Raw genomic sequence first — 27,582 nt, 5'->3', positions numbered from 1 at the left:
CAGCAGAAAGTTTCAAGGCAACCTCATGTATGTTGTAAATAATCTGGCAAAAAAGATATTTCTTATAAAGCCTTATAAATGAGTATGCAATTGAAACAATATTTTTCTCATTTTGTATTACCTGTGGGGGCTTAGATGGACTTAGAGGAATAGCTGTTCCCCTAGTCGAGTCAACTGCTATCTGTTTGACTTGGGAGTTAGCAGCTTTCACTACTTGAGTAATAGTAGGAGATGCTGCTACTGATGTTTTCGCTGTGGTCGTCACAACTCTGCTGCCTGCAACCTGTAATAAATTCTTTGTACACTAATTTTCTTTTTTTGTCTCTTTCTTTGTTAAATATGTTCATGGGTGATAAAAGACCTCTACACTGCACAGTACTGAAAGCTAATTTGGTAAATAGTTATCTCTGGCCTAATATGGTGGATGGGGTGAATGTACAAGAAAAAGGACAATAGCGAACTCTGTTGTACAAGAGCCTTAATTTGCTAGTAAATAAATGGAACTTAAATGTCAATATATACACCACTGTTCATGGTGCACAAATGATGGCACCATAAGTCAACATCGTATAAATGAATCCTGGCTCTGTGGCACTAAGAGTGGGCCACCTTCTTTTATGCGCACCACTATATCCCAAATCAAACTCATGAAGATGGAAGTGTCAAGAAAAACCAATAACGACATTTTGAAAACTAGCCAAACCTGTAAAACTAAATGTTGTAGTGTTCAGTGACTATCAGTTCCCTTTTGGTGGAAAAATAAAAGTTCTTACACATCTTAAATTACAGCAATCACCATCAGACACCTGCCAACTTCAAAAGCAGAAATTCATAAAGCTAAGGAGTGGAAAGCTGGCAAGAAGTGTATTAACTTCCAGAGTTTTCATCAACTTTGTACTGGAGCCATGCTAAACAATTTCAACATGAGTTCGTAAATCTATACTTCCTACATGAAGTATATTAGTACCACAAAGAACATGATCTAAACATTTCACCATTTCATACCGGCATAACCAAGGAAACTCAACAGAAAAGAGTATAGTTCTTTGTAAGGCCAATAACATTGTTTCTTGTTCACAAACTTACAACACAATTTCACAACCATACTTATAAGCGTACTGAAACAACAGCAACATACTGAAACACACACCATTAAAATCCACAAGATGATTTCTGCCTAAACAAAGGATAAAAGGACAGTGTGAATCAACCAATGAACATATGTAATTGTACATATGCTAACCAATGGACTATTTAGGAATATCTGCTTCCCACAACATGAGCTATTACAGAAACCAAGACTGAAAAGCTGTCTGTCTGTCTGTCTATGATGGGAAAACAACAAGCACAGATATTGAAAACTTTGACAATGATGATGAGCATTTGGACAATTTTAAACACATCTAAGTTAGTGCAGTTAAAGGGAAATCTAGGAATTTGGTGGATATCTCAATTATTTCTGCTAAACACAATTATTTTTACTAAACATATATCACAGAGCTTCTGCTAATTTATTTCTGAAAGTGGGGTACCAAAGAAGAATTCACAAAAAAGTGAACCTGTTTTACCAACAACAGACAATTATTTAACACTGCAGCTCCCTGCAGCTCAACAAGAGTTATTTGAAATTAGCAATTTGCATCACACTACTACTTTAAATTTGTTTGGCCAGATGTGAGATTCAGATTTTTTTTTTTTTTTGGTATGGCGTAGTTCCTAACATGTGCTACCATGTGACTGACAATTGCAGTAGCTTTGCAGGTTACTGCCCAACTGGAATGCAACACGAGTTGTACAGTCACTTGCCTGCAGCATTAAGGATGACAACAGCTGCACGGCCAAACTGCTCCAAGAGCAGTGCAGCCACAAATGTTCCCAGTGGACACCATCATTATGCACGACATCAGCATGCTTATATGAAATGTACTTACTCCTAGTACATTACAAGAGTATAACCGCTGTGTTGTCTTCCAGAAAATTACTAAGTGGTTCCTTGTAAACGGACTCTCACTGAATTTTGATAAGACACAGTACATACAGTTCCGTACAGTAAATGGTATGACGCCATTAATAAATATAGACCTTATCAGAAGCATATAGATAAGGTAGAATATTCAAAATTTTTAGGTGTGTCCATTGATGAGAGATTAAATTGGAAGAAACACATTGATGATCTGCTGAAACGTTTGAGTTCAGCTACTTATGCAATAAGGGTCATTGCAAATTTTGGTGATAAACATCTTAGTAAGTTAGCTTACTACGCCTATTTTCACTCATTGCTTGCATATGGCATCATATTTTGGGGTAATTCATCACTGAGGAATAAAGTATTTATTGCACAAAAGCGTGTAATCAGAATAATAGCTGGAGTCCACCCAAGATCATCCTGCAGACATTTATTTAAGGATCTTGGGATATTCACAGTAGCTTCTCAGTATATATACTCTCTTATGAAATTTGTTATTGACAACCAAACCCAATTCAAAAGTAATAGCAGTGTGCATAACTACAATACTAGGAGAAAGGATGATCTTCACTATTCAAGATTAAATCTAACTTTGGCACAGAAAGGGGTGAATTATACTGCCACTAAAGTCTTTGGTCACTTACCAAATAGTATCAAAAGTCTGACAGATAACCACCAAATATTTAAGACGAAATTAAAAGAATTTCTGAATGACAACTCCTTCTACTCCACAGAGGAATTTTTAGATATAAATTAAGAAAAAAAAAAGAAAAAAATTAAAAAAAAATATTAAAAAAAAATAAAAAAGCTGTTATATTAACTTAATTATGTTGTTAAATTAACTTAATTATGTCATGTATTGGAAAATTTGACTCGTTCCACATCATTACGAAATATCATATTCATGATCCATGGAACTAGTATTAATCTAATCTAATCTGTCAAGGAGCTTGGAGTAGTTACTTTCTATCCACAATTAAAAAAAGTCCTCCAAATTGCCTCAGACGTAAAGTAAACAGTACTGATACAATGTGAAATGATATCGAGGAATCAAGTGTTCGCACTGTAATAACTATGGTCAGTAGTTACAGCAAAACCTTCTTTTTGCACTTTCCAGCAGACTGACCCAAAAAAGTGTAAAATGTAGGAAAGTGTAAAATACAGGAAAGCATAGGACACACAACAAGTCAAAAATGAATCAATTTATTCTTCCAATAAACTTAAATTTTGCTTACTTTAAACTCAACTGTACAGGGCTTATCAATGCAGTTTCTAATTTTACTGTTGGGATCACAATTCAAGAGGTATGTTGGAGGGAATCAGTTTCTTGGCTCACAACGTAACATGAGAGCTGCGAATTTTGAGAATATGGTTCTATGTCACTCACAATGTCTTTCCTGCAAAGTCTCCCAATTGAGTTTGTTGAGCAGTCCTATAATGTTGTCTTGCTGACTAAACAAAGCAGTGATGAGTCATGGCATCTTCTTATTTCTTCCACTTATCCAAGCAGGTAAGAGGTACAATGCTCGAGAATTCATTCAGTGAAGGATTTGTGAGCAATCTCCATCATGGGTGAAGCACACTTTCTTAGCATTCTAGATCTTAGTATGGCTTCTGCCTTTTCCATCAGTGATCATTGCACTTCAGACTGCTTCAGACAGACTCCTAAACATCTGATGATTATTATCGATTTAACGAGTATAAATACTGGTTCTAAGAAATTAGACAAAATTTTTTAATGAATTCATTACTATCTGAATATCAGTGGGCAGGTAGTGTGGACAGAATCTCCATATAAGATATGCCCGATGCTCTTAATTTAATTATCACATGGGTCAAAACTATTAAAGGATGGAATTACACAAACTATACAGATCTGTTGATATAATACAAATACTTTCACATACTATGTAACACTCTGGGCTGTACTGATGAAGGTGCTCTGTAGTACTTATACAAATGTGACACAGGAATGAAAACCAATTAAAAATAGGTGAAAAATAGTAATTACTATACTGTCATACAATGTAAGGTCAAAAAGAACAGCAAGAATTGTCTAAAACCTGCATAGCATGAATTTAATAAAGAAACATCACTAAGGGACATTTCAGACTCCTCTAGAAGAATAAGATCCATGTCTAGAACAATGATGGCCAAACTCCAATACAACTGCCAAATTACTCTCAGATTTGTTCAATACAAATCACATACAGGAAGAAAACCTATCAGCGTAGTCGATCAACTGAGATTTTACAGAAAATTGATAAAACGGATAAAAGGATTGATGGTAGCAGCATACAACATAAGAAAAGTCAGAACACCATGTTCCCACACCTTTCAAAGTGACACTGAGGTCCATATATCAGCTACTCTCTATTCCTATCAAAATTATCAATTTGCTGTAATGTCAGGGAAAACATTCATGAAAAAATGTGGAGTTGTGTCACATTCCACAATCTATCCACATGTAAGCACTTCAATTGTCAGTATCAACATTAACCTGTAGCGTATGGAGGGGAAAAACAAAAAACCTCACCACACCGTTATCCATATATGTCTTTGTCCATTGTCTCAAGATACTATGAACAACACATGTTAAGGGGGGCTTCATGCACAAAGGCTACCTCCACAAAGACTGTAGAAGTTTGGGTTGTTTTTGTGTAATCTGTTGCTGTTTGAAGATTTGCTGTATAGGTGCTAATGTTGCTATTTATTCAAACAGGTTATGAGGAAGAGTGTGAGTCCATAATTTTTCAATTACACACTGAGGAACTACAACAGTAGCTGCTACCTCACACATGTCACGACTCCCTGTGCAACAGATTACAGTAGGTTATTTTGCTGCGAGATTGGATTACCTTTCTCTACATTGCTGGAATAAAAATCCCCTTCAGTTATAAGTAATTTGTCCCTCTCTCATCCTTTTTTTTCCCACTACCAGTTTTGGAAGCTTAAAGCTCCATCATCAGGTGGTTCCTACAGTTCCTTATCAGCTGTTGAGGTGTGCGCCTCAGTCACTATACCTAGGCTGCCATGTGTTGTTTGGTGTGGGTCTCACTGGCCCAAACACCACACATTCGGGATTTTTAATTATTTAGTGGAACATGACAATGGAGTTTCAAGTTTCTGAAACTGGCCGTGCTATAAAAAAGGCAAATTACTTACAACTGAAGTGAGTTTTTATTCCAGTAACATGTTCCTCAGTTGCAGTTGTTCTTCTGGCCAAATATTTTCTTTATTGAACGTTTCAATATTGCTTCACCTGCATTTACTCCATGATGTAAAAGTATGTATAGACAGATCTCATAATTATTTTGGTGTGTAGATCATAGTGTGAGAAGAAATATTGTGATTCATAAACAAAGCAATTACAGAAGCAAGCACCTATTATTTACAAATGCAGTGAATAACAAACTTCACAAAGCTAGCACTGATACTTTGAGTGCATGCATCTATTTTGGAGACTTATTTTTAATATAGTTATTCATAAAACTTGAAAAAATTCAGGGAAACTACATTTTCAAACTCATTCTTAAATATGTTATTACACTATCAACACTACAAAACAAATCTAATGAAATGTGAAAACAGAAGTGGCAACAACTATAACTTACCTTAAATTACAATATTATTGGCTACATGTTATAAGTTTATTACTATTTCTGTGTAGAAATATGCACTTAGTATACTATTAACAGTTAAACAGTCTCCTTTTCACACAAACATGCAATAGATTACACAATGCTTGAATTTAATGGCAACAGCATGAAACATCTAGCAGAAATATTAGCTGAATATTAAAATTAGATTAAAATATAGAAGACATTGCCCCCTCACACACACACACACACACACACACACACACACACACACACACCAAAAAAGGACAACTTTTACATGTATTTGCTGCTTCCTTTTCTATTACTTAAAATATAATGTTGAGCTGTCTCTTTGAGTGCCATTGTGAAAGACAGCAGTATGTTGCCTGTCTGCCTTCTTACACACTGTGACTTGTGTGATTCTCCCTATCAGACCCTGCTCATATCACTGGGTAAGAGAGATATGAATAATATTTAAGAAAATCCTTCCAGGAATAACATTGATATGTCAATAAATTTACACTGCATTTGTCTCAATCATTGTGCTGATGATTATTCTTTCTAGAACAGTTCTCGATTAAAATTAGCTCAGCCATCATTAACACATCACGTAAAACACAAGAATTTTATATAGTCTTGTGTGGATATCAATGCAAGATGATTTGCAATTACTTTTATTTCCTGGATTTCAAGAAAACATTGTAGAAATGCAAAGCACAGATACCTGTTGAGGTTGAGCTTGAATCTGAGGATTGTTGAGGACATGGAGCTTTCCATCTGGCATTTGCACGAGCTGCTGACCTAAAAAGTAAGAAAATAAAATATGATTTATTTCCTTTGCAAGAGTGTATAGTGGTGTGCAAGTAAGGAGACAGGTGGTGGGGCGAACTGCAGTGGCAAGGCTCAGTGCACTCCATGTTGCTTCAATCAATAGTGCCTTACTATAGTGTATGCCTGTAGTGTGCAATTTGGGGAGTGCCTAGAACATTAAGCAATGATTTTCATGTTAGTTTAGGTACGGTGAAAGTACATAGCCACTGTAGTATTCCTTATGGATGGCATAATGCAAACATGACAGTATCAGTTTTCTGAGCCCATAAATGTTTGTGGGGAGAGCCAGAAGCAGAAGCAGTGGCCTGATGCGACGCTTATCCCAACGCTGCCAGTTACCATGGTAGGCAATGGATGGAGAGTTGAGCATGGGACAAAGACAGGGGGCACACTGGTGACACTGTAAAGTATTTTCTACATCTCTCTGCACAAGACACGTCACATGGCCACCTTCGTAATTGCATACCACTACAATAAGTGAAGTATAGTACCACAAAATAAAAATAAAAGAAAATTCACATTGTTTAAAAAGATACATTTTTTTAAGAGGGCACATATTTAACATATCTGATGCTGAGAGGCAGTTTATTTTATGTCTGATCAGCTGCTAATGGAAGGAATTTACTGGAGAAACTTGTGCTTTAGAGGAGGAGGATGATGGTGGGAGTTTTAAATTAATTTAGAATAAAATACTCGAGTAGTTCCTGAATTTTGTTAATGTATCAACACTATATTTCTAGGATGCAAAGGGATACAGTTATAAAAACAGAATGAGAAAACAACCCTCATCAACCAATACCAAATTACCAATGTAGATCTTATTAGTGCCCTAATTTATCTCTAAGACTTATGGAGAAATATAGAGTTTTAAAAATTTGTTTAACAACAGAGTGTATAAGTTAACCATCCTGTAAAATGAAGATTATATACACAAATAGGGCAATTAAATAACACACAATGTCCAGTGTTGAAGTTAGTGTCATGGAGACATTAGCATGGATTAGGTAATGATTTTGACCAATCATTTTACATGAACTAAGATGCAAAGGGCTACTCGCCGACCCACATAATGACAGCCTGATGAGTCAGTGTTGACAGTCCTCCAGATTAAAGTTACCTGTGTTTAGCAGGGTGAATGGTGAAGACATCTTTCCAATGAGGGCAACAGATGAAGGAGAAAAGATTCTTGTCAAGTCCAGCGTAATTAAACCTGGATTTTTGGCCAAAGTAAGATCTTTTGAGAAGACTGGTATTTCTGCTGGGGTTAGCTTCTTAGAAGATAGCATGTTGATGACATTGTTAGTATCCTGGAGAGGACACTTAGGATCACGGCATCATCTGTGAGTTACCATGAGGCTGAATAGGGGAAGCGGTGGGTTTACATGTAATGGTACTCACACGTAGGTGTGGGATGTAAGTAGCTCTCATAGCACCCAAAGATGATAAATATAACACTGTCCAACTATTGGAGAACAAGGGTCCAACTGTAGAGATAGAGTACAATAAATTACTGTTACAAAGAAAAGGTACTTTGTGAAAGGAGTTGAAGCCTTATAGTAAGATTGGCTTTTGTGAGTTAAGAGTTACAGATAACAACAATTTTTTTTAAAATTATTTTTTACAATTAATTCATCTGTATTAGAAAATTCAGAGTGTATGAAGACAAAATTCTGGGTAAAAATAAAATATGTCTTGTAAATGATAAATAACTTACCAGGCATCAAACCACGGACTTGTAATTTTCCATCAGGTCCTTTGACAATCTGCACACGCTGTTGATTTGATGGTGTCCCTTTGAAATGCAAGGAAAAAAAGTTCAGTTATTTAAAACACAGCTACAGGAACAAAAATAAAGTCATCAGAAATGTCTTAATCAGCACTAATTAGAGCTTCAGGTAAAATCAGAACCGATTCTCAATGTATGAAAAACAGTCCATGCCTAGTGTGGTCAATGCTGCTATAGAAAATTTGTTACTATTTCCTTGTTGTGTTTGTATTTTTCATCCTTGTTTTATTATATGGATAGCTCAGTGCCACAGGTGACCAACTGCCACTGCAGCTTATTTTGAGATGGATAATGGAACTAGTAGGCAAGATCATGGTCTATGAGAGCAATTTTGGTACTGTGTTATTACAATGTTGCCACATGTGAACCAATGTGACACTACAAGATCACTTGTGGTGTGAACACTGTGACACTGCAAGGTGTTCCATGGTGCGAGTATTGAAGATTAGTAAATGTGATGCAAGATGGTCAATAGAGAGAATGAAACACTGTCAACCTCTGACTTTTCTTCTCCCATGATGATAGTACATACCAACTGGGGAAATATACCTCCAGTGATGAATCTGTTATGTTTGTTCATTGCACCTTTGAGAGATACCTGAAGAAAAATCAAGTTAAATGATTTTTGTTTGGCAAAGCACTTAGGGCATTTGCTGCTATGTGCAACAATGTTTTAACAAAGTGTAAGTCATTATTTGCTATTTTTTGCATTTCAGATCAATGCGGTCTTAAGCAGAAAAGAGATTCCAGCTGTCATAAAAAGGTTATCAGTAAGAGACTCAGTGAATCATGACAGCAATCATATCAACAAGGTGAAAACTGGGTAAATCCATAGAAATAAAACTTAAAGCAAGTGACTATTTCAAGCTTGTAACGGCCTGATATATAATGGACTCTTGTTAGTACATCTGTTACTATCGTGTTTTCACAAACAGAACATCCATTTTTGGAAGTCTCAGTCCCAACAGAATTAAAAGCATGTTAAACTGACTTATTTGTGCATTCTCCCTGACAGCTTAGCACATTCTAATCTGGGGATATCAATACTGTTTGGGCAACTTTTGCAGCCGAGTGTTGTGAGAGTGGTAGGTGTAGGATGTTCATGGCAGCATGGTGAGGAAATATGCAGGCAGACAATGCTATTCACTGTCTGCACTTCTGCAAGTCGAACAGATTGTTTGCTAGTTCGTATAGGTTGGCAGTAGCTCTGAGAACTTCTGTCTTCTGTAGTGGACAACAAACTGAACAACATGTCATTCAGTCACTGTCTCCTTTGTTCGTGTTTAGCGTTAAGTCGTCCCCCATTCCCTCCCACCAAGGTCATTTTCTTTTTTTCATGTGTGTTAAACGGTGCACCAGTTCAACATGGATAAAAAGACAGTGAGCTTGTTTACCAACAATGAAAAGTGGAGCATTATTCAGGAAATGGACAAAAATTCACACAAGAAACGAGCTGATATAACATGAAAACTGAGCATTCATCCATCAACATTAAATACAATAGTGGGGAAACAAAAACGTGTATGTAACATATTTAGAAGGAGAAAACAGCAAACAAAAATGAGTGTGCAATGCTCAGTTTCCAGAACTGGAAAATGTACTACTAAAGTTGATAAAACAAGCTGATGCTTCAAACATTTCAACTGAAGATACAGTAGTTCATGCTAAATGCAACAAGAGTTGGGACTCACAGATTTCAAGGTGTTCAATAGCTGTATTGAAAGGTTCAAGAAAAGGCATAATTTAGTGTATAAATTAGTTCGAGGTGAGTCTGGAAGCATAAATGATGACACTGTTCAGTCATGGAAAAATACTCTTCCCTCCGTCACAGAAAATTACATTTCCAATGACATTTTTAATGGAGATGAAATGGGCTTATTTTTTCACCTTCTGCCTGACAAAACTCTTGCATTCAGTGGAGAAAAATGCCATGGCGGAAAATTTACTACAGAGCCGCTAACGGTTTTATTATTCTGTAACAAAAGTGGGGCAGAAAAGTTGATGCAGTTAACTGGAAAGGCGATGAGTCCACAACGCTTCAAAAATGTGCAGGCATTTCATGTCAATACACGCCTAATGCAAATGCATGTCTAACAACAACTATTTTCAAACAATTCTTGCCTGCCTGGGATGCAAGATTTGGTATCAGACATACGAAAAACAACCTGTTTATTAACCTGTATGCACCACATCACCAAGCTACAATGTATCTATGTAACATAAATGTAGTTTTTTTCTCCAACTCGTACAAGCCACCTTCAGCCAGTTGCCCAAGGCATTACAAAATGGCTGAAGCAGAAATCATTTAAGATTCTTGTAAAGAAGAGGCTGGCTCCCTCTACAATGAGAAAGTTTACAATTTTGGATGCTATGCATTTTGTAAGAAGTGCTTGGGATTCCGTGCAAGAAAGCACAATACCAAACAGCTTCATGAAGACTGGTTTTCATCAGATACTGGTACTTACACAAGACATAATGCCAGAAAACAAAGCAATGTCAATTGAACAACAGCAGCAAATAATTGGATGAGATGAAAACACTGATTGTCTTAGATTTAATGAATATGTTGATTGTAATTAAGATACTGCCATCTTTCAGTCATGACATCTGAGGATGTGTTGAAGGAGCAGACGGCAGACAAACAGGAGGGAAGTGAAGGCAAGGATAAACCAGAAACTTTACTGGTTCCTACAATGTCAGAAGCTATTGAACCAATGGACACAGTTAAGTATTATGTTTTGAGTTTTGAAGCCGACGTAGAAATGATGAACACATCAACCAAGATGGAAAATACAACATAAAAATTATTATATGTAAAAAAAAAAGAACTGTTGATACATTTTTCAAATCTTTGTGAAGACAGAACGCACTGTATGTTGTCACGTTATAGTGTAGTAAGGCTAACAAGATGTACAACATACCGATAGTTTGTTGAAATGACAATCCCTATTCAGTTACCAGTAGTGATTCACTAACAGACAGACACCAAATGAATGATGTTTGTTTATTTTTGAGAAGTGTAATAAAATTGCAATTTTAGCATATTTTTATTTTTTCTTCGTTACATGCCAGAAACGTATTTTGGATGTTAGAGGGTGCACTCACGTCACATGACTTTCCTGCATTCCAGCTGGCTGATGGCAAAAGTATGTTGGATTTAGTCAATGTCGTCATATTTAACACATTTTTGCTTCTTGTAAACTAACATATAATTTTGAGGGTTCCTGGGTTTCATAATTCAAAAATCTTGAAAAGTTGCATTTTGAATTAGAAATTATCATTGTAGCACATCACAAAGTGTGATCCCATATTACGCCAAGTGTGGTACCTGTAATTCTGCATTTCCATCGACAAAAAAATCAAATCACTGCCAAATTAGGTATTTTTCAGTAGTACGTTTTCCTGCTTATGATGTTCCAAATCTGCAGTCCTTTCAAATATGTGCTAACGAAATTCCACTGTACTGGAAATTGGATTAAAATTCATCACCAATTGGTGGGCATGTGATGGTTACTAAAATATCGATTTACCAAGATATCAGTCTCAGGAATCCAATCCAAAGATATTGCAACAAAGGATCATGACATAACAAATTACCAGATGCTAATGGGATAGAGCATATTCTTAGTAAGAAGTTTGACTGGGGATTGTTGTTCATTATAGATGGAATTATAGCTCTGGCATTTAAAAAAAAAAAAAAAAAAAAAAAAAAAGAAGAAGAAGAAGAAGAAGAAGAAGAAGAAAGAAAGAAAGAAAGAAAGAAAAGAAAAGAAAGAAAGGCGAGGAGCCTGTCTGTTTCAACGAGCTTGCCTGCTCCCGCTGTTTGAGGAAAACCTGAAAGACATGACAAAACACCGAAGCATAGATAGGAAATTATCCTGACATTTACTGACTCCTTTACCATGTACTACATACACTACAGTAAGAAGGACAACATGGATAGAAAATATTTACCACCAGAATTGAATATGTCAGTAATATACAACTTATATGAAACAAACTGCGACTATGAAAGAGACATTACTCTCTCAGACATAAAAATAAAGTATTTTATATTCACATTCTAAATACATTATCTGGCGTACCGCAATGTTATATTGTATCGTCCTAGACCTTCATAATGTGTGTGTTGCACATGACTGCATCCAACTACATGTTGAACCAACAATAATTTTGCGCACAATTTATGACAATAATTACTAATCATATTATAATCAATTGCATTATTACTATAATATTTACTATGTGGCAAAATGGGTCTTTCATAACTCCAGAAGGAATATTACACTTTGACAAGTTGCAACATTCTCACAGTCAAATATTCCAATGATCCAAGAAGTATTTATTCTATTATAACTACATTCATCGACCACAAATATTTATCAATCAGGTTATTAATTTCATTTAATTGGATAGACAAAAAATCTACTCACCAAGCGCCGGCAGAGCGCACACATAAAAGACTGTTGTGATTGGCAAGTTTTCGGAGCCAGTGGCTCCTTCTTCATGCAGAAGGGTTGAAGGGGAAGGAAGAAGGGTGAAGGAAAAGGACTGGAGAAGTCTAGGAAAAGAGGTAGATTTTGGTAAAGTCACCCAGAACTGCGGGTCAGGGGAGACTTACCCTTTGGGATGAGAAGGAAAGACTGATTGTTCTCAGGTTTTCAAATCTCATCCAAAGCAGTCCCCAACAATCAGTCTTTCCTTCTCATCCCGAATGGTAAGTCTCCCCTGACCAACAGTTCTGGGTGACTTTCCTGAAATGTACCCCTTTTCCTAGACCTCTCGAGTCCTTTTTCTTCACCCTCCTTCCTTCTCATTCAATCCTTCTGCCTGAAGAAGGAGCCACTGGCTCTGAAAGCTTGCCAATCACATCAGTCTTTTATGTTTGTGTTCTGCCCTTACTTGGTGAGCAGACTTTTTATCTATCCAATTAAATTTTTTTATCAATATTTGATTGTTTTCGAGGTTATTAATTTCAGTCAACAATGACCATCTTCAGACCTAAATAAAAGCATAAAGACATAAGCTTGACATAAAAATATTCCCAAACTACACAAGTAACAGAATCGGAAATCATTTAGAGCAAATATGACAACATTTTCATATCTGTGCAGACACAGTATACTACACATTTGTGTCACTATATATATAGATTGCACAGTCATAATAATTAGCCGTATAAGCTTCATGCCCATGTTACAAACTTTGACTACCATGAACAATACTGTGATTATATTGCTGTACAGCAGCGAGTGACATGTATACTGTCTGGCATGTAGATTTGCTGCTGCACATCAGTTTACATGACTTCAATAGAAATATTCTTTTTAATTCAGTGCACAAAATCTTTCTGGCAGAATTTAGTGCAAATAGATATAAAAATGTGAATGATTGTATTTACATATTATAGAATGACATGTAATGAGAAAGGAAGCTTCATTAAAATAGAACTATGTTATTAATAGAGCAGAACAAATAACCCCTCACCCAAGTGTACACATCATGCCCATGCAATCCAGTCATTAAATGGGAGCCCATGACTTGTTCACAATAACATGCAATGAAATGCGCAAATGTCATCGGACATAAACAGCACTATTTGTCACACATCGTCTATTTGTGAGATTCAGTTCAATAAAATGTAATGAGGAAGGAGGCTTTATTACAAATATTATACTAACAATGTAATGAGCAATATACAGTACCATTGTACAATGCAAACTATCATTACACAAAGTCTGCAGTTTGTTAATAAAGCAGAGCAAAAACTACTTCTTTCTCAGGGCACATGCTGTGTCTACACAAACAAACCAGCAAATAGTATCACAAAATACATGACAAGCCACACCCACACAATGCTGGGAATCAGTGAAACAAAATGGCTGCACTCTTGCAGGTTGCACCAATGAGGAGCAGCAATATGTGATCAGATTTCTGTTAGCTGAAGGGTTGAAACTAGTCAAAATCCAGCGTTGGATGGCAGTGCAGTATGGCAAAAGATGTTTGAGTATAACGCAACTCTACGAGACTGCAGACAAGTTCGAACGGGTGTGACAAGTGTTGAAGATTCCCCAAGCCCAGGACGCTGTGTCTGTACAGTCACAGTGAACAACACTGTGTGAGCTGATATGGGGAAACAGGTATATTATGGTGCGTGATGTTGCAGTAACTATGAACATCAGTGCTGGCTCACCCCTCCATACTGTTCATGACATACTGACGTTTAAGAAAGTGTGCACAATGTGGGTTACAAAACATCTGTACATGACTGAATGGGGCGATATTTCTTCACCATATTGTAACAGGCGATGAAAGTTTGGTGCATTTTTTCGAACCTGATCAAATGCGGCCTTCAATGGAGTGGCAACATTCTTGAACATTAAATGTTGAGAGGTCAAAATATGAACAGTGGGACATATGCAAACCTTATGTATGAAAATCTGGAATCAGCAACCTTGAGAGAGCAGTGTGGAGTGGTGTCCAGTGGCATCCTGCTACTGCATGACAATGTGAGGCCACAAACTGCTAGTCATATTAGATACCATCAAGAACCTGAAGTTTTCCCGCTTGTCCCAACTCCCATATTTCCAAGATCCAGTACCTTCAGATTATCACATTTTTAATCCACTGGAATAAGTGGTTACTGCCCCCCCCCCCCCCCCCCCCCCCACACCGCCGCCACACCAAGATTTCTTTGCACATGGAACTGAGAAGCTTGTCCAGCACTGACATAATTGCATGGAACTTGAGGGGGATTACATTTAAAAATAAATTAGTGTTGTTTTCCATTCTCATAATACATTCTTCTTCGGGGTGTCTATTGAATGACTCTTGTACTTGTACTAAGTTCAGCAGGAAATATCTTGTACACTTAATTAAAAATAATATTACTACTGAAGTAATGTGAACTGATGTGCAGCAAAGACATCTAGCATGCTAGAACGTATACATGTCACTCACTGCTGCATGGCAGTGTAGCTTGTTTCCTCAAAGTGACAATATGTGTGTAGCAATGGTGCTCATGGTACTCAAGATTTATAACTTCAGGATGGAGCTCGTATGGCTAGTTATTATGACTGTACCACCTACATACAGAGTGATTCTTATTAATGTTTAAAAACATCCAAAGCAACGTAGATGATGCTGAGACAAGTAATTTAATATGAGACACATGAAGACGCAATCTCAGAAAATAAACCAAAAGTGGATGCCAAATGTTGAACATATGACATTATCAGATGACATACCTTGCCACACGAGTAGTGGTGGAGCCTATCTGTCTGTCCCACCTGCTCATCCCAACCCAAGTCAAGTATTCATGTCAGTGTGGCTCTGGGCCCACATGCACGATTTTAACGCATGGAGATCAGGATTCGAGGCTCGTGTATGGCAGGGAGCATATTTATTATTGTGTTAGACAATTGTGTGTTTACATGGAGTAAGATTTATTACTTTATTTACAAGTCTCGTGGTCTTTGCCAGTGTACTGTAAAGTAAAACAACAAAAACCTACCATATTGCGTACTGCGTCAGAAGTAAATAAGTATAAGCTTCTAAATTGCACCATTACCAGTAAAAGTTTTACAAACAAAAAAAGAAGGGAAGAAGGGACAAAAGAAAAGAAACACAAATTAAGAACAGCTTTTACTTGGTATTTGTGCAAGTTGGAAATACCTGTAATTAAAGTTACGTCTGTACACTTACTTCTAGGTCTTAAGACGGTCATAATTGACTGACATTAATAACACGATTGCTGGTTTTATAATAAGATAAATATTACATATTTCCCACTGCCCTACATTTTTTATTTCATTCTGGACTGTACCCTTAGTTGGTTTCAAAACATTGTAAATGCCACAGTCATTTTTTTCACCCTTTATTAAGTTCTAATTTCAAATTGACAGTTACTGAGAAATCTCTATGGTTACTAACAGCAAGATTTAAGGTGTTTTCAGAACAAACAGTTACTGTCATCTTAGTACTCAGCAATAGAGTTCCTCATACTATTTGAAGAACTGTAATACACAGGAAGCTGTAGTAATTGCTGCAGACCACAGGTTGAAGTAATTCGTAAATCCACTTACATTTGCTATTATCTGGTTGAACCAGAATATTCACTAACAAAATATTGTATCTCTTTAAGAACATGGCTGCTATGGCTCTAAAATGGAGCCTGCTTGAAAATTAATAAATAACGCAAGGAGTGAAGGTAACAACAAAATCACCGTATAGTCCACACCCTGAGTAACTGACAGGCACACAAACAAGACAGAGACTGTTGCTAACCTGTGGACAAATTGTTCTTCAGAACTAATAAAACACACCAACATCTGCATGCCTACACTGTCCTGGCCATCTACAATGTGTCAGCACTGCAGCTCTCCTGGGGCAAGAGAAGTTGGTGAAAAGGGGGGGGGGGGGGGGGGGGGTTGGGAAAGGGTGACTGGTAACTGGGGAGGGAAAGACAGCAGGTGCAAGAGGTGAGAATGTGGCAACTCATTCTGAGCACAGCACGTGGAGACTGAGGCCAGGATGTTTCTGCCCGGCCTCGATCTCCTCTAGTCTTTTCTTGCTTCGCAACCTTCCCACACTTGTACTTTAGCGATGCTCTACACCCACTCTACCAAACAATCTCTTACCCCAGTCAACACAATCTCTCACCCCAGTCAGTCTGCAGTGCGAGCATACTGGTCTCAGCCGGGACAATGTGGCTGTGAAAGTGCATTTGTGTGGTATGCATTATTATTAATTCTGAAGAACAATTTGTAAAAAAGCTAGGAATGTTTTCAGTCTTATGTACCTGTCAACGAGTCATTGTTGCAATTATATGGTCGGTTATTACCTTTACTTCTTTCATTATTTACATTCCGCCAAGGACTGTTTAAATATTGTTATGACCAACATGAAATGAGTTGCCACTAAGGCAACTGTTGTTTGGTTTCAGATCTCAAGTCCTCATCTTCTGTGATGATGCAGCTAAACAATTCTTACTTTTTCCATTGTGGTGAGTAAACTTTCTCAATGCATTTGTCATTATTAAGAATGTATCATTAGGATCCACCAGGAGTGTAACAACCCACAATGAAATACTCTAAAACCATAATTATCACCTTCTTATTTCATGGTGAATGAAATCTCTTATTGCTACTGTGAATATTGGTACAACACACAGACTGCCACATGCTTACGGATGGCTGTTCTACCATCAGGCACACAAGCTGCTGTGGCCGCAGCTACACGGCCATGAACTTGGTAAACATATTTCTTGGAACTTCCTGGCAGATTAAAACTGTGTGCCCGACCGAGACTCGAACTCGGGACCTTTGCCTTTTGCGGGCAAGTGCTCTACCAACTGAGCTACCGAAGCACGACTCACGCCCGGTACTCACAGCTTTACTTCTGCCAGTACCTCGTCTCCTACCTTCCAAACTTTACAGAAGCCCTCCTGCGAACCTTGCAGAACTAGCACTCCTGAAAGAAAGGATATAGCGGAGACATGGCTTAGCCACAGCCTGGGGGATGTTTCATTCTGGATATTTCTTGGAGTTGTACCATAGATTGATAAATGTTAATCACACCCCAGAAATGAGACTTCAGGCAAAAAATTTACCCTCACTTTGAGGTGCACTTAAAAATCAAATCAAGTATAATTCGTTATATGAGAGATAAAGTATAAAGTGGCACCACCTCTCAGGGCTTTGTGGAGAGTAGTATTTATTTGTAACAATTCAAATGAAATTAACTTTAGCCAGTTGGAGACTTAAAATTACTACAAACACTAATAGCAGTGAGAATTCATGATATCTATTGAAATAATACGCACGGAACTATAGTAGCTGGGGCCACTTAGACTTTTAAAGACTGTACTGGAACAAGTGTTCGAGTTGTACTTCAGTCTTTCCATGTCATGTGAATGACCTGCAAAGTATTTTTTCTTTCAATGAAATACAGTGTTTTCATCCAAGAAGGTTATATCTTGACTTAACAGAGTATTGCAATCCACATATTCAAGGAACTGATTTGTTCAAATGGCTCTGAGCACTATGGGACTCAACTGCTGAGGTCATTAGTCCCCTAGAACTTAGAACTAGTTAAACCTAACTAACCTAAGGACATCACAAACATCCATGCCCAAGGCAGGATTCGAACCTGCGACCGTAGCGGTCTTGCGGCTCCAGACTGCAGCGCCTTTAAGCGCACGGCGGTACTGATTTGTATCGTTCCTTGTAGACCTATATGCTAAGTAGGGTAATTATTAGATTACTTTTTTAACATTCTAGATAATATAATTTGTCTGCAACATAAAATCATTTCCAACACAAGTGATCTGTACAGAGTGCAAACTGTAAGTACTGTCATCACTACAGAAAATGTTTCTCCCACAGTCTCTCCTACGTCTGTCAATGTTGTTCGACAAGTAAGTTAGGTCATAGCCACCTAGAATACAGACGGCAATAATTAGGAACTACACACAGGTGGGCTGTGAGTGGGGATGTGACAGGCGAGTCTCACTGCATAGCATACCTGAACAGTCAGGATCTATATTGCTGTTGTTGTTGTTGTGGTCTTCGGTCCTGAGACTGGTTTGATGCAGCTCTCCATGCTACTCTATCCTGTGCACGCTTCTTCATCTCCAAGTACCTACTGCATCCTACATCCTTCTGAATCTGCTTGATGTATTCATCTCTTGGTCTCCCTCTATGATTTTTACCCTCCACGCTGCCCTCCAATACTAAATTGGTGATCCCTTGATGTCTCAGAACAAGTCCTACCAACGGATCCCTTCTTCTAGTCAAGTTGTGCCACAAACTTCTCTTCTCTCCAATCCTATTCAACACCTCCTCATTAGTTATGTGATCTACCGATCTAATCTTCAGCATTCTTCTGTAGCACCACATTTCGAAAGCTTTTATTCTCTTCTTGTCTAAACTATTTATCGTCCATGTTCACTTCCATACATGGCTACACTCCATACAAATACTTTCAGAAACGACTTCCAAACACTTAAATCAATACTCGATGTTAACAAATTTCTCTTCTTCAGAAACGCTTTCCTTCCCATTGCCAGTCTACATTTTATATCCTCTCTACTTCGACCATCATCAGTTATTTTGCTCCCCAAATAGCAAAACTCCTTTACTACTTTAAGTGACTCATTTCCTAACCTAATACCCTCAACATCACCCGACTTAATTCGACTACATTCCATTATCCTCATTTTGCTTTTGTTGATGTTCATCTTATATCCTCCCTTCAAGACACCATCCATTCCATTCAACTGCTTTTCCAAGCCCTTTGCTGTCTCTGACAGAATTACAATGTCATCGGCGAACCTCAAAGTTTTTATTTCTTCTCCATGGATTTTAATACCTACTCCGAATTTTTCTTTTGTTTCCTTCACTGCTTGCTCAATATACAGATTGAATAACATCGGGGAGAGGCTACAACCCTGTCTCACTCCCTTCCCAACCACGGCTTCCCTTTTATGCCCCTCAACTCTTATAACTGCCATTTGGTTTCGATACAAATTGTAAATAGCCTTTCGTTCCCTATATTTTACCCCTGCCACCTTCAGAATTTGAAAGAGAGTATTCCAGTCAACATTGTCAAAAGCTTTCTCTAAGTTTACAAATGCTACAAACGTAGGTTTGCCTTTCCTTAATCTAGCTTCTAAGATAAGCCGTAGGGTCAGTATTGCCTCACGTGTTCTAATATTTCTATGGAATCCAAACTGATCTTCCCCAAGGTTGGCTTCTAGTAGTTTTTCCATTCGTCTGTAAAGAATTCACGTTAGTATTTTGCAGCTGTGACTTATTAAACTGATAGTTCGGTAATTTTCACATCTCTCAACACCTGCGTTCTTTGGGATTGGGATTATCATATTCTTCTTGAAGTCTGAGGGTATTTCGCCTGTCTCATACATCTTGCTCACCAGATGGTAGAGTTTTGTCAGGACTGGCTCTCCCAAGGCTGTCAGTAATTCTAATGGAATGTTGTCTACTTCTGGGGCCTTGTTTCGACTCAGGTCTTTCAGTGCTCTGTCAAACTCTTCACGCAGTATCATATCTCCCATTTCATCTTCATCTACATCCTCTTCCATTTCCATAATATTGTCCTCAAGTACATCGCCCTTGTATAGACCCTCTATATACTCCTTCCACCTTTCTGCTTTCCCTTCTTTGCTTACAACTGGGTTGCCATCTGAGCTCTTGATATTCATACAAATGGTTCTCTTTTCTACAAAGGTCTCTTTTAATTTTCCTGTAGGCAGTATCTATCTTACCTCTAGTGAGATAAGCCTCTACATCCTTACATCTATCCTCTAGCCATCCCTGCTTAGCCATTTTGCACTTCCTGTCGATCTCATTTTTGAGACATTTGTATTCCTTTTTGCCTGCTTCATTTACTGCATTTTTATATTTTCTCCTTTCATCAATTAAATTCAATATTTCTTCTGTTACCCAAGGATTTCTACTAGCCCTCGTCTTTTTACCTACTTGATCCTCTGCTGCCTTCACTATTTCATCCCTCAAAGCTACCCATTCTTCTTCTACTGTATTTCTTTCCCCCATTCCTGTCAATTGTTCCCTTATGCTCTCCCTGAAACTCTGTACAACTTCTGGTTTAGTCAGTTTATCCAGGTCCCATCTCCTTAAATTCCCACCTTTTTGCAGTTTCTTCAGTTTTAATCTACAGTTCATAACCAATAGATTGTGGTCAGAGTCCACATCTGCCCCTGGAAATGTCTTACAATTTAAAACCTGGTTCCTAAATCTCTGTCTTACCATTATATAATCTATCTGATACCTATTAGTATCTCCAGGGTTCTTCCATTGCTATGTTGTGAATATTGGCAGCACCGAGAAATGGCTTGATGTACGGTGACGTGTGCCGACAGCTTCTGAATGAAGCTGTAGAAAGTAAAACTGTACTTACCGTTCTTGTCAACTTCTGCAAGTTTCTTAAGAGGTGCATTTTTGGACCACAAAAATTACAAAAAGGAATGCTGGCTTGCATTTGGGTAAATACAGTAATCCAATTGCCTTACTCAGTATATGTGTTGTAAATACATTAGCACATATTTTTATTTATACCACTTCGTTACAAATCGGTGACTAATAATGATATTCATAAGGATTTAGATTCTACTAAAAATTATTACCTGGTACTGGAGTTTGACCAGATGGTTGAATTTTTATAAGAGACTGTGGCTGCTGAGCAGTCTTTGGCAGTATACTTGTCGGTCCTGTCATGACGCGAGTTGTTCCATCAGCTCCTTCATAGGAAAACAATGGTGCAAAATAGTAAAAAATTATAATACTACTAACATGTAACATGATTTCTGAAATGTATAAAACAGCTTGTTAAAAATCCATAATATTTGAGAACATGGTGGAAACAAGAAAAGGGACCAATGTAAGCAGAGTTTGAATAGTAGGAATGAAATATACAATGGTATGTTTACTTTAAGTATATAACATACAGGAAAAAGGGTTACCCAAATAAGAGAAGAACATTAAAAGACTAACAGAACTACTAGTACTGAATAAATTTAAAAAATTTTATGGGTGGTATCTCTCAAGCACACAAGTTTGTTTGTATGGCCTCTAGATTTGTATTTCATATGATTTTCAATTTATTTTCAATCAAAGAACGAGCCTCGGATTAAAAATACCTAATATAGACAGCACTTCTTGTTCCTTTATGACAGCTCATCACAGCCTGAAGAAAAACCAAGGAACGCAAGAAGATACACTAAACAATAACAGAAAACTAGAACCAAAGAAAAAGACAAAAACAAGTTGAGAGTGGGAACTTTAAATGTAATAACCTTGACAAGAAAGACTGAAGAGATTGTAGACATGATGGAGAGGAGAAATATTCATATCCTTGGATTGAGTGAGACTAAGTAGAAGCGAAAAAACCTTAAATTGCTAAGAGGTGGGTACAAATTATACCGGCAGGGTCACAATAAAGAGCCAAAAAATGGAGTGGGGTTTGTGTTTCACAAAGACATTGGCCCAGTTACAGCTGTGAGCTTTGTACGTGAAAGGATAATTAGAGCAAGAGTGAACTGGGGAAAGAACAGTTTTACTATACTCCAAGTGTACAAACATCAGCAAGGGAGCAGTGATGAAGAAAAAACGAAATTCCTTGAAGAACTGGAAGACCAAGTAAGAGAAGATAACATTATGATAATTGTGGATCTGAATGCTCAGATCGGCACTGATAGAAATAGATATGAGGAGGTGATTGACCCTTTTGGATATGGAAAATGAAATGTTGAGGGTGAAGAAATTCTAAATCTGTGCATAAGGAACCATCTTTTAGTGAAGAATACGTTCTTCAAGAAACAAGATAGCCATAAGATTATTAGATATGGCTGGGGTGGTAAATCTAAGACAGTTATAGACTATATATTAACGGGCAAATTAATTGGAGGAAAAAGTAAGGGACACTAAATACATACCAAGTGAGCACTTGGATAGCGACAACAGGTTACTAGTAGCTGATCTAAATTATACGATGAAAAGTTTGAATGCTGTACAAAGAATGCCAAAAATTAAGGAGTGGAAGTTGAAAGAAGAAAAAAAATAAGACAAGTTTCCAAAATCTAGTAGCACAAAAACTGAAAGGGGTAGTGTAGAGGAAGAGTGGAACCTATTTAAAACACCAATAGTGCACAGTGCTGTGCATGTATGCGGCAAAACGAAGGGTAAAGTGAAAGGCAAAGAAAGCAGTTGGTGGAACGATAGAGTAAAAGTTGCTATTAAAAAACGTAATATGGAGGGAGGGAGGGAGGGAGGGAGGGAGGGAGAGAGAGAGAGAGAGAGAGAGAGAGAGAGAGAAAGAGAGAGAGAGAGAGAGAGAGAGAGAGAACATGGAGTTTGAGAAAAGAAATCAGAACCAGGGGCTGGTACCAAAAGATGAACACAAGGTGACAACACTGTAGAAGGAATACTGACAAAAGAAACTCCAAGCAAAGAGAATTGTGAAAGAAGAAAAGAAGAGTTGGGAAACATTCAGCCAGAAACTAGAGCAGGATAGCAAAGGGAAGCAAAAACTGCTATATGGGTTTTTGAAAAGTAAAAGATCTGATAGAGAAGACATAAAAGCGATTGAAACAGAGGATGGGGTTATTATCAAGGACATGGAAGGTATCAGAGAAGAGATGAAGAATTATTTTGAAATCTTACTGAATGGGGAAGGTGCAAAAGAAAGTGACACTGAAACCATTGAATTAAAGGAAGAGCAGGAACTAATCTCTTGGTTTCAAACTGAGAATTCCCTGAAACAGATGAAAAGTGGGAAGCGGCTGGAGTAGATGAGCTGACAGCGGATATGATTAAAGCCACAAGAATCCATGGAATACAATGGTTACACTGGGTGCTGGGATGATATGGAAAAAAGCAAAGTGCCGGATGAATGGAAAAAAGGAATTATAATACCACTGTTCAAGAAAGATAGTAGAAAGAAATGCACCAACTACCGAGTAATCACACTGTTATCACACTGTCTTAAGATAATGGAAACTGTCATAGAAAAAAGATTACGGAAAATTCTAGAACACCAATTAAAGGAACAACAGCATGGGATCAGAAGTAATACGGGAAAAATAGATCTCATTTTCTCCCTCCATCAGTTAATGGAGAAATATTGGGAAAAAGGAAATAACTTGATAGTAGTATATGAGGAATTGCAAAAAGCATATGACAGTGTACCAAGGGATAAAATATGGGAATGCTTGAAACAATATAATGTTCCTGATTCATTAATTAAAGAAGTCCAGATGCTGTACGATGGTTGTGAGAGCAGTGTACAAGTAGGAGATGGAAGATCAAATTGGTTTAAGACAAAGAGAGGTGTTCAGCAAGGCAGTTCGCTCTCGCTTTTCTCTTCATTACACTTACAGACATGGAAGGAAGAAGAAAAAGATCTCAACACTTTCGTTTTTGCTAATGACATCACCATTTGGGGAGAGATGGAAATGGAGGTTCAGAGGAGATTAGATTACTGGAACACAAAATTTAAAAAATTCAAGTTAACTGTAAGTAGGAACAAGACAGTGGCAATGAAGATGAGCAGGACACCCACATCTTATAACATCATACTGGAGAGGGAGAAGGTTGAATGTGTGAAAAGTTTCAATTATCTGTGTTGCAACATATCACATGATGGAAGTTCCAAACTAGGAGTCTTAAAAAGAATAACAAAAGGATCTAGCTACTTACTCCAAGTACAAAATCTAATCTGGGACAAGGAAGTCCCTCAAAGAGCCAAACAGACCATGTATAAAATTTATCTTCTACCAATCGTGATGTATAGTCTAGAGACCTGTGTCATAAATAAGAGACAAGACAGTCAAATACAAGCACGTGAAATGAAGTTGCTTAGGCCAGCTCTACAAAAAACTAGGAGAGACAGAGTCAGGAATGATTATGTAAGGAGAGACCTGCAGGTGACATTGACTTCAGGAGAGAATGAGTGCTTTGAGATTGAAGTGGTTCGGTCATGTGAAGCGAATGCATCCCACTCGAACACCACACCAGTATTTGGAGATGGAGGTACCAGGAAGAAGACCAATTGGGCGGCCTAGAAAGAGATGGACAGACCAGGTTACGGAAGATCTCAAGAGGAGAGGAGTAACATGGGATGTAATGGAGAGGGAAAAGCTATAACAGGACAGAAACCAATGGAGGCATATCATTCACAAAATTCCTACCCAGCTCACTGGAAGGAAATCCTGATAGTGATGATCATTTTCATCACTTATGTGTAGTATTAACATATTTCTGTCCTACACAGGGAAAAGAACTTCGTTAATAAATTAGTCTATGTTAACTTTGGATGTAATAACAAGAAATTCAATCAACAGTCCCTTAGGAAAATTGTTACAGTTGGCAAGTCACTAAATATTTAAAGTGTTCTGCAAAAATATAATTTAAGTCAATTCAAAAATACATGAACAGATAACTTGACAAAGTATACAAAAGGCCTTAGCTTTTGCACTGAAAAGCTGTGTTATGTTGCTTCTTTTATTGCACTACACTTTTTCTTCCACAAATCGGTAACATGCCTGATGAAAGATTTTGGGTCAATCCAAATGAAGTGGTCCAATAAAAATTAAGTTGGTTACTTCACCATTTTTAAATATTTCAATTTTTTTATATGTGATTACCCTATAATTGAGAAGTTCAAAACAGTTTTTTAAAAAAATTTACCTTACACCTTTACTGAATGGCAGCCATTTTCGCTTGTTAGCGTGACAATGTTTCAGTGTAGTGATGTTAGCAAAAATATGAATATCTCTGCACTGGGTTAAGTTACAACACTGCAATTGACATGATTGTTTTTAGAGAAGTGTCCTCTACAACATTGTCTATTACACAAAATACCCTAAATTCAAAAATAACCAGTCAAAATGACCTCCAAAGTTTGGTATCCAAAATTTTCAAAAATCCACTTTTTAGGCCCAAAAATAACAAACAAGGAGTGATTTATGAGTGGCTATTTTTTTCCTATAGTTAGATATCATACACCACTAGCCTCATATAGAGCAAGAACACTTACAAATATTTCCTTACTTTTTTGCGAATTTTTGAAACTTGGAATTTTTCATTTTTTGTAAAGTTTAGGTGGGACTGAACATAAAAATATGATTTTTGCACAGTTTGTACAACTATATGATAGCAACGTACTGTAAAAATTTCAACATTTTATCTGACTGTGAACAAAGATATCATTTTTAAAAAATGAGGAGATAATTCACATTACTCAACAGAGATAATCCACATTACTCTACAACTGATCTTATGGCTGTTGCCTATTCATGTGTGATATTGGCAGGATATAATCAATTATTATTGAAGTAAGGTACTGAATTATATACAAAAAGTGGAAACGTCACTGAAATTAACATCCTTTGAGATGCGACTGTTCATACACCTGGTGGTGAATGTTTAGAACACTTATTTCTTCAGACAGCTTCTGTGATATAGAATAAGATCCCCCAGTTGCTGTGGTAAGTTCAAGCACTGAAAGTTTCCTTAAAACATTTTTTATTGGTATTCAAACTTTGTCACTAGTAGATTTCTTGAATGATGTTCTTGGGCCAGCAGGGTGGCAAAAATGCACAAAAACAGCATTGTTTTACAAACTTATTCTTTCAACCTCTGCAAGCCACCACTGTCCATCACACACACATGCCACCATGTCATTCAACATTAAAGACAGATCTGTAATTTTACTGAAACAATGTTCCTCATAAATTTCAGTTTCTGATGTTACATAGCATCAAACTAAGTTTTCTGCAATGCCAATGAATTTGTGGAAATGCCTTGTTCCTTTTATTGCTGTACAGTTTTCATCTGGTTTGAAGTGTTGTTTTCATATGCAGAGCAACTTCTTCTTTCTTGATCAGAAAATAGGTAGTACCTTTAATATTATCCTTGCAAGAGATATGCATGTCCTGTGCTATGAGAATTTGGTCTGTGGTTGGTCTTTTAGGCTGGCTTCACTTACTTCATGTTTTGTTGTACCTCCTACTGCATCACATGCATTTTTACCATGGCAAGATGCAAAAGAGTGCCATTCAGCCTCCAACCCAAAGTCTACTTTGTGGTTGCACAGATTTGAAAAATTCTTTTTGTTCTTATACTGGCCACCACTTCCATTTGAAAAGTACACTCCTGGAAATGGAAAAAAGAACACATTGACACCGGTGTGTCAGACCCACCATACTTGCTCCGGACACTGCGAGAGGGCTGTACAAGCAATGATCACACGCACGGCACAGCGGACACACCAGGAACCGCGGTGTTGGCCGTCGAATGGCGCTAGCTGCGCAGCATTTGTGCACCGCCGCCGTCAGTGTCAGCCAGTTTGACGTGGCATACGGAGCTCCATCGCAGTCTTTAACACTGGTAGCATGCCGCGACAGCGTGGACGTGAACCGTATGTGCAGTTGACGGACTTTGAGCGAGGGCGTATAGTGGGCATGCGGGAGGCCGGGTGGACGTACCGCCGAATTGCTCAACACGTGGGGCGTGAGGTCTCCACAGTACATCGATGTTGTCGCCAGTGGTCGGCGGAAGGTGCACGTGCCCGTCGACCTGGGACCGGACCGCAGCGACGCACGGATGCACGCCAAGACCGTAGGATCCTACGCAGTGCCGTAGGGGACCGCACCGCCACTTCCCAGCAAATTAGGGACACTGTTGCTCCTGGGGTATTGGCGAGGACCATTCGCAACCGTCTCCATGAAGCTGGGCTACGGTCCCGCACACCGTTAGGCCGTCTTCCGCTCACGCCCCAACATCGTGCAGCCCGCCTCCAGTGGTGTCGCGACAGGCGTGAATGGAGGGACGAATGGAGACGTGTCGTCTTCAGCGATGAGAGTC

The 27,582-nt window shown here is 38.0% G+C and overlaps 1 protein-coding gene and 1 non-coding gene across 2 annotated transcripts in view; both read right to left on the bottom strand.

The window, feature by feature from the left end:
* LOC126411948 (nucleosome-remodeling factor subunit NURF301) overlaps positions 1-27,582 on the bottom strand; it is a 312,451-nt gene that overhangs the window by 56,996 nt on the left and 227,873 nt on the right. The window contains exons 24-27 of the mRNA XM_050081404.1: positions 21,345-21,458; positions 8,111-8,188; positions 6,290-6,366; positions 122-283 (exon numbers count right to left, since the gene is read on the bottom strand). Of these exons, the coding sequence (XP_049937361.1) occupies positions 122-283; positions 6,290-6,366; positions 8,111-8,188; positions 21,345-21,458 (431 nt within the window). The remainder of the gene's footprint in view (positions 1-121; positions 284-6,289; positions 6,367-8,110; positions 8,189-21,344; positions 21,459-27,582) is intronic.
* On the bottom strand, positions 17,476-17,550 carry Trnal-caa (transfer RNA leucine (anticodon CAA)). The gene has a single exon. It is a non-coding gene; the product is annotated as a tRNA-Leu (tRNA).

Source organism: Schistocerca serialis, chromosome 1, assembly GCF_023864345.2.
Source record: "Schistocerca serialis cubense isolate TAMUIC-IGC-003099 chromosome 1, iqSchSeri2.2, whole genome shotgun sequence".
NCBI classification, from domain to species: domain Eukaryota; kingdom Metazoa; phylum Arthropoda; class Insecta; order Orthoptera; family Acrididae; genus Schistocerca; species Schistocerca serialis.
Note: the sequence above shows the minus strand (reverse complement) of the source record. Positions and strands in the feature narration are given on the sequence as shown.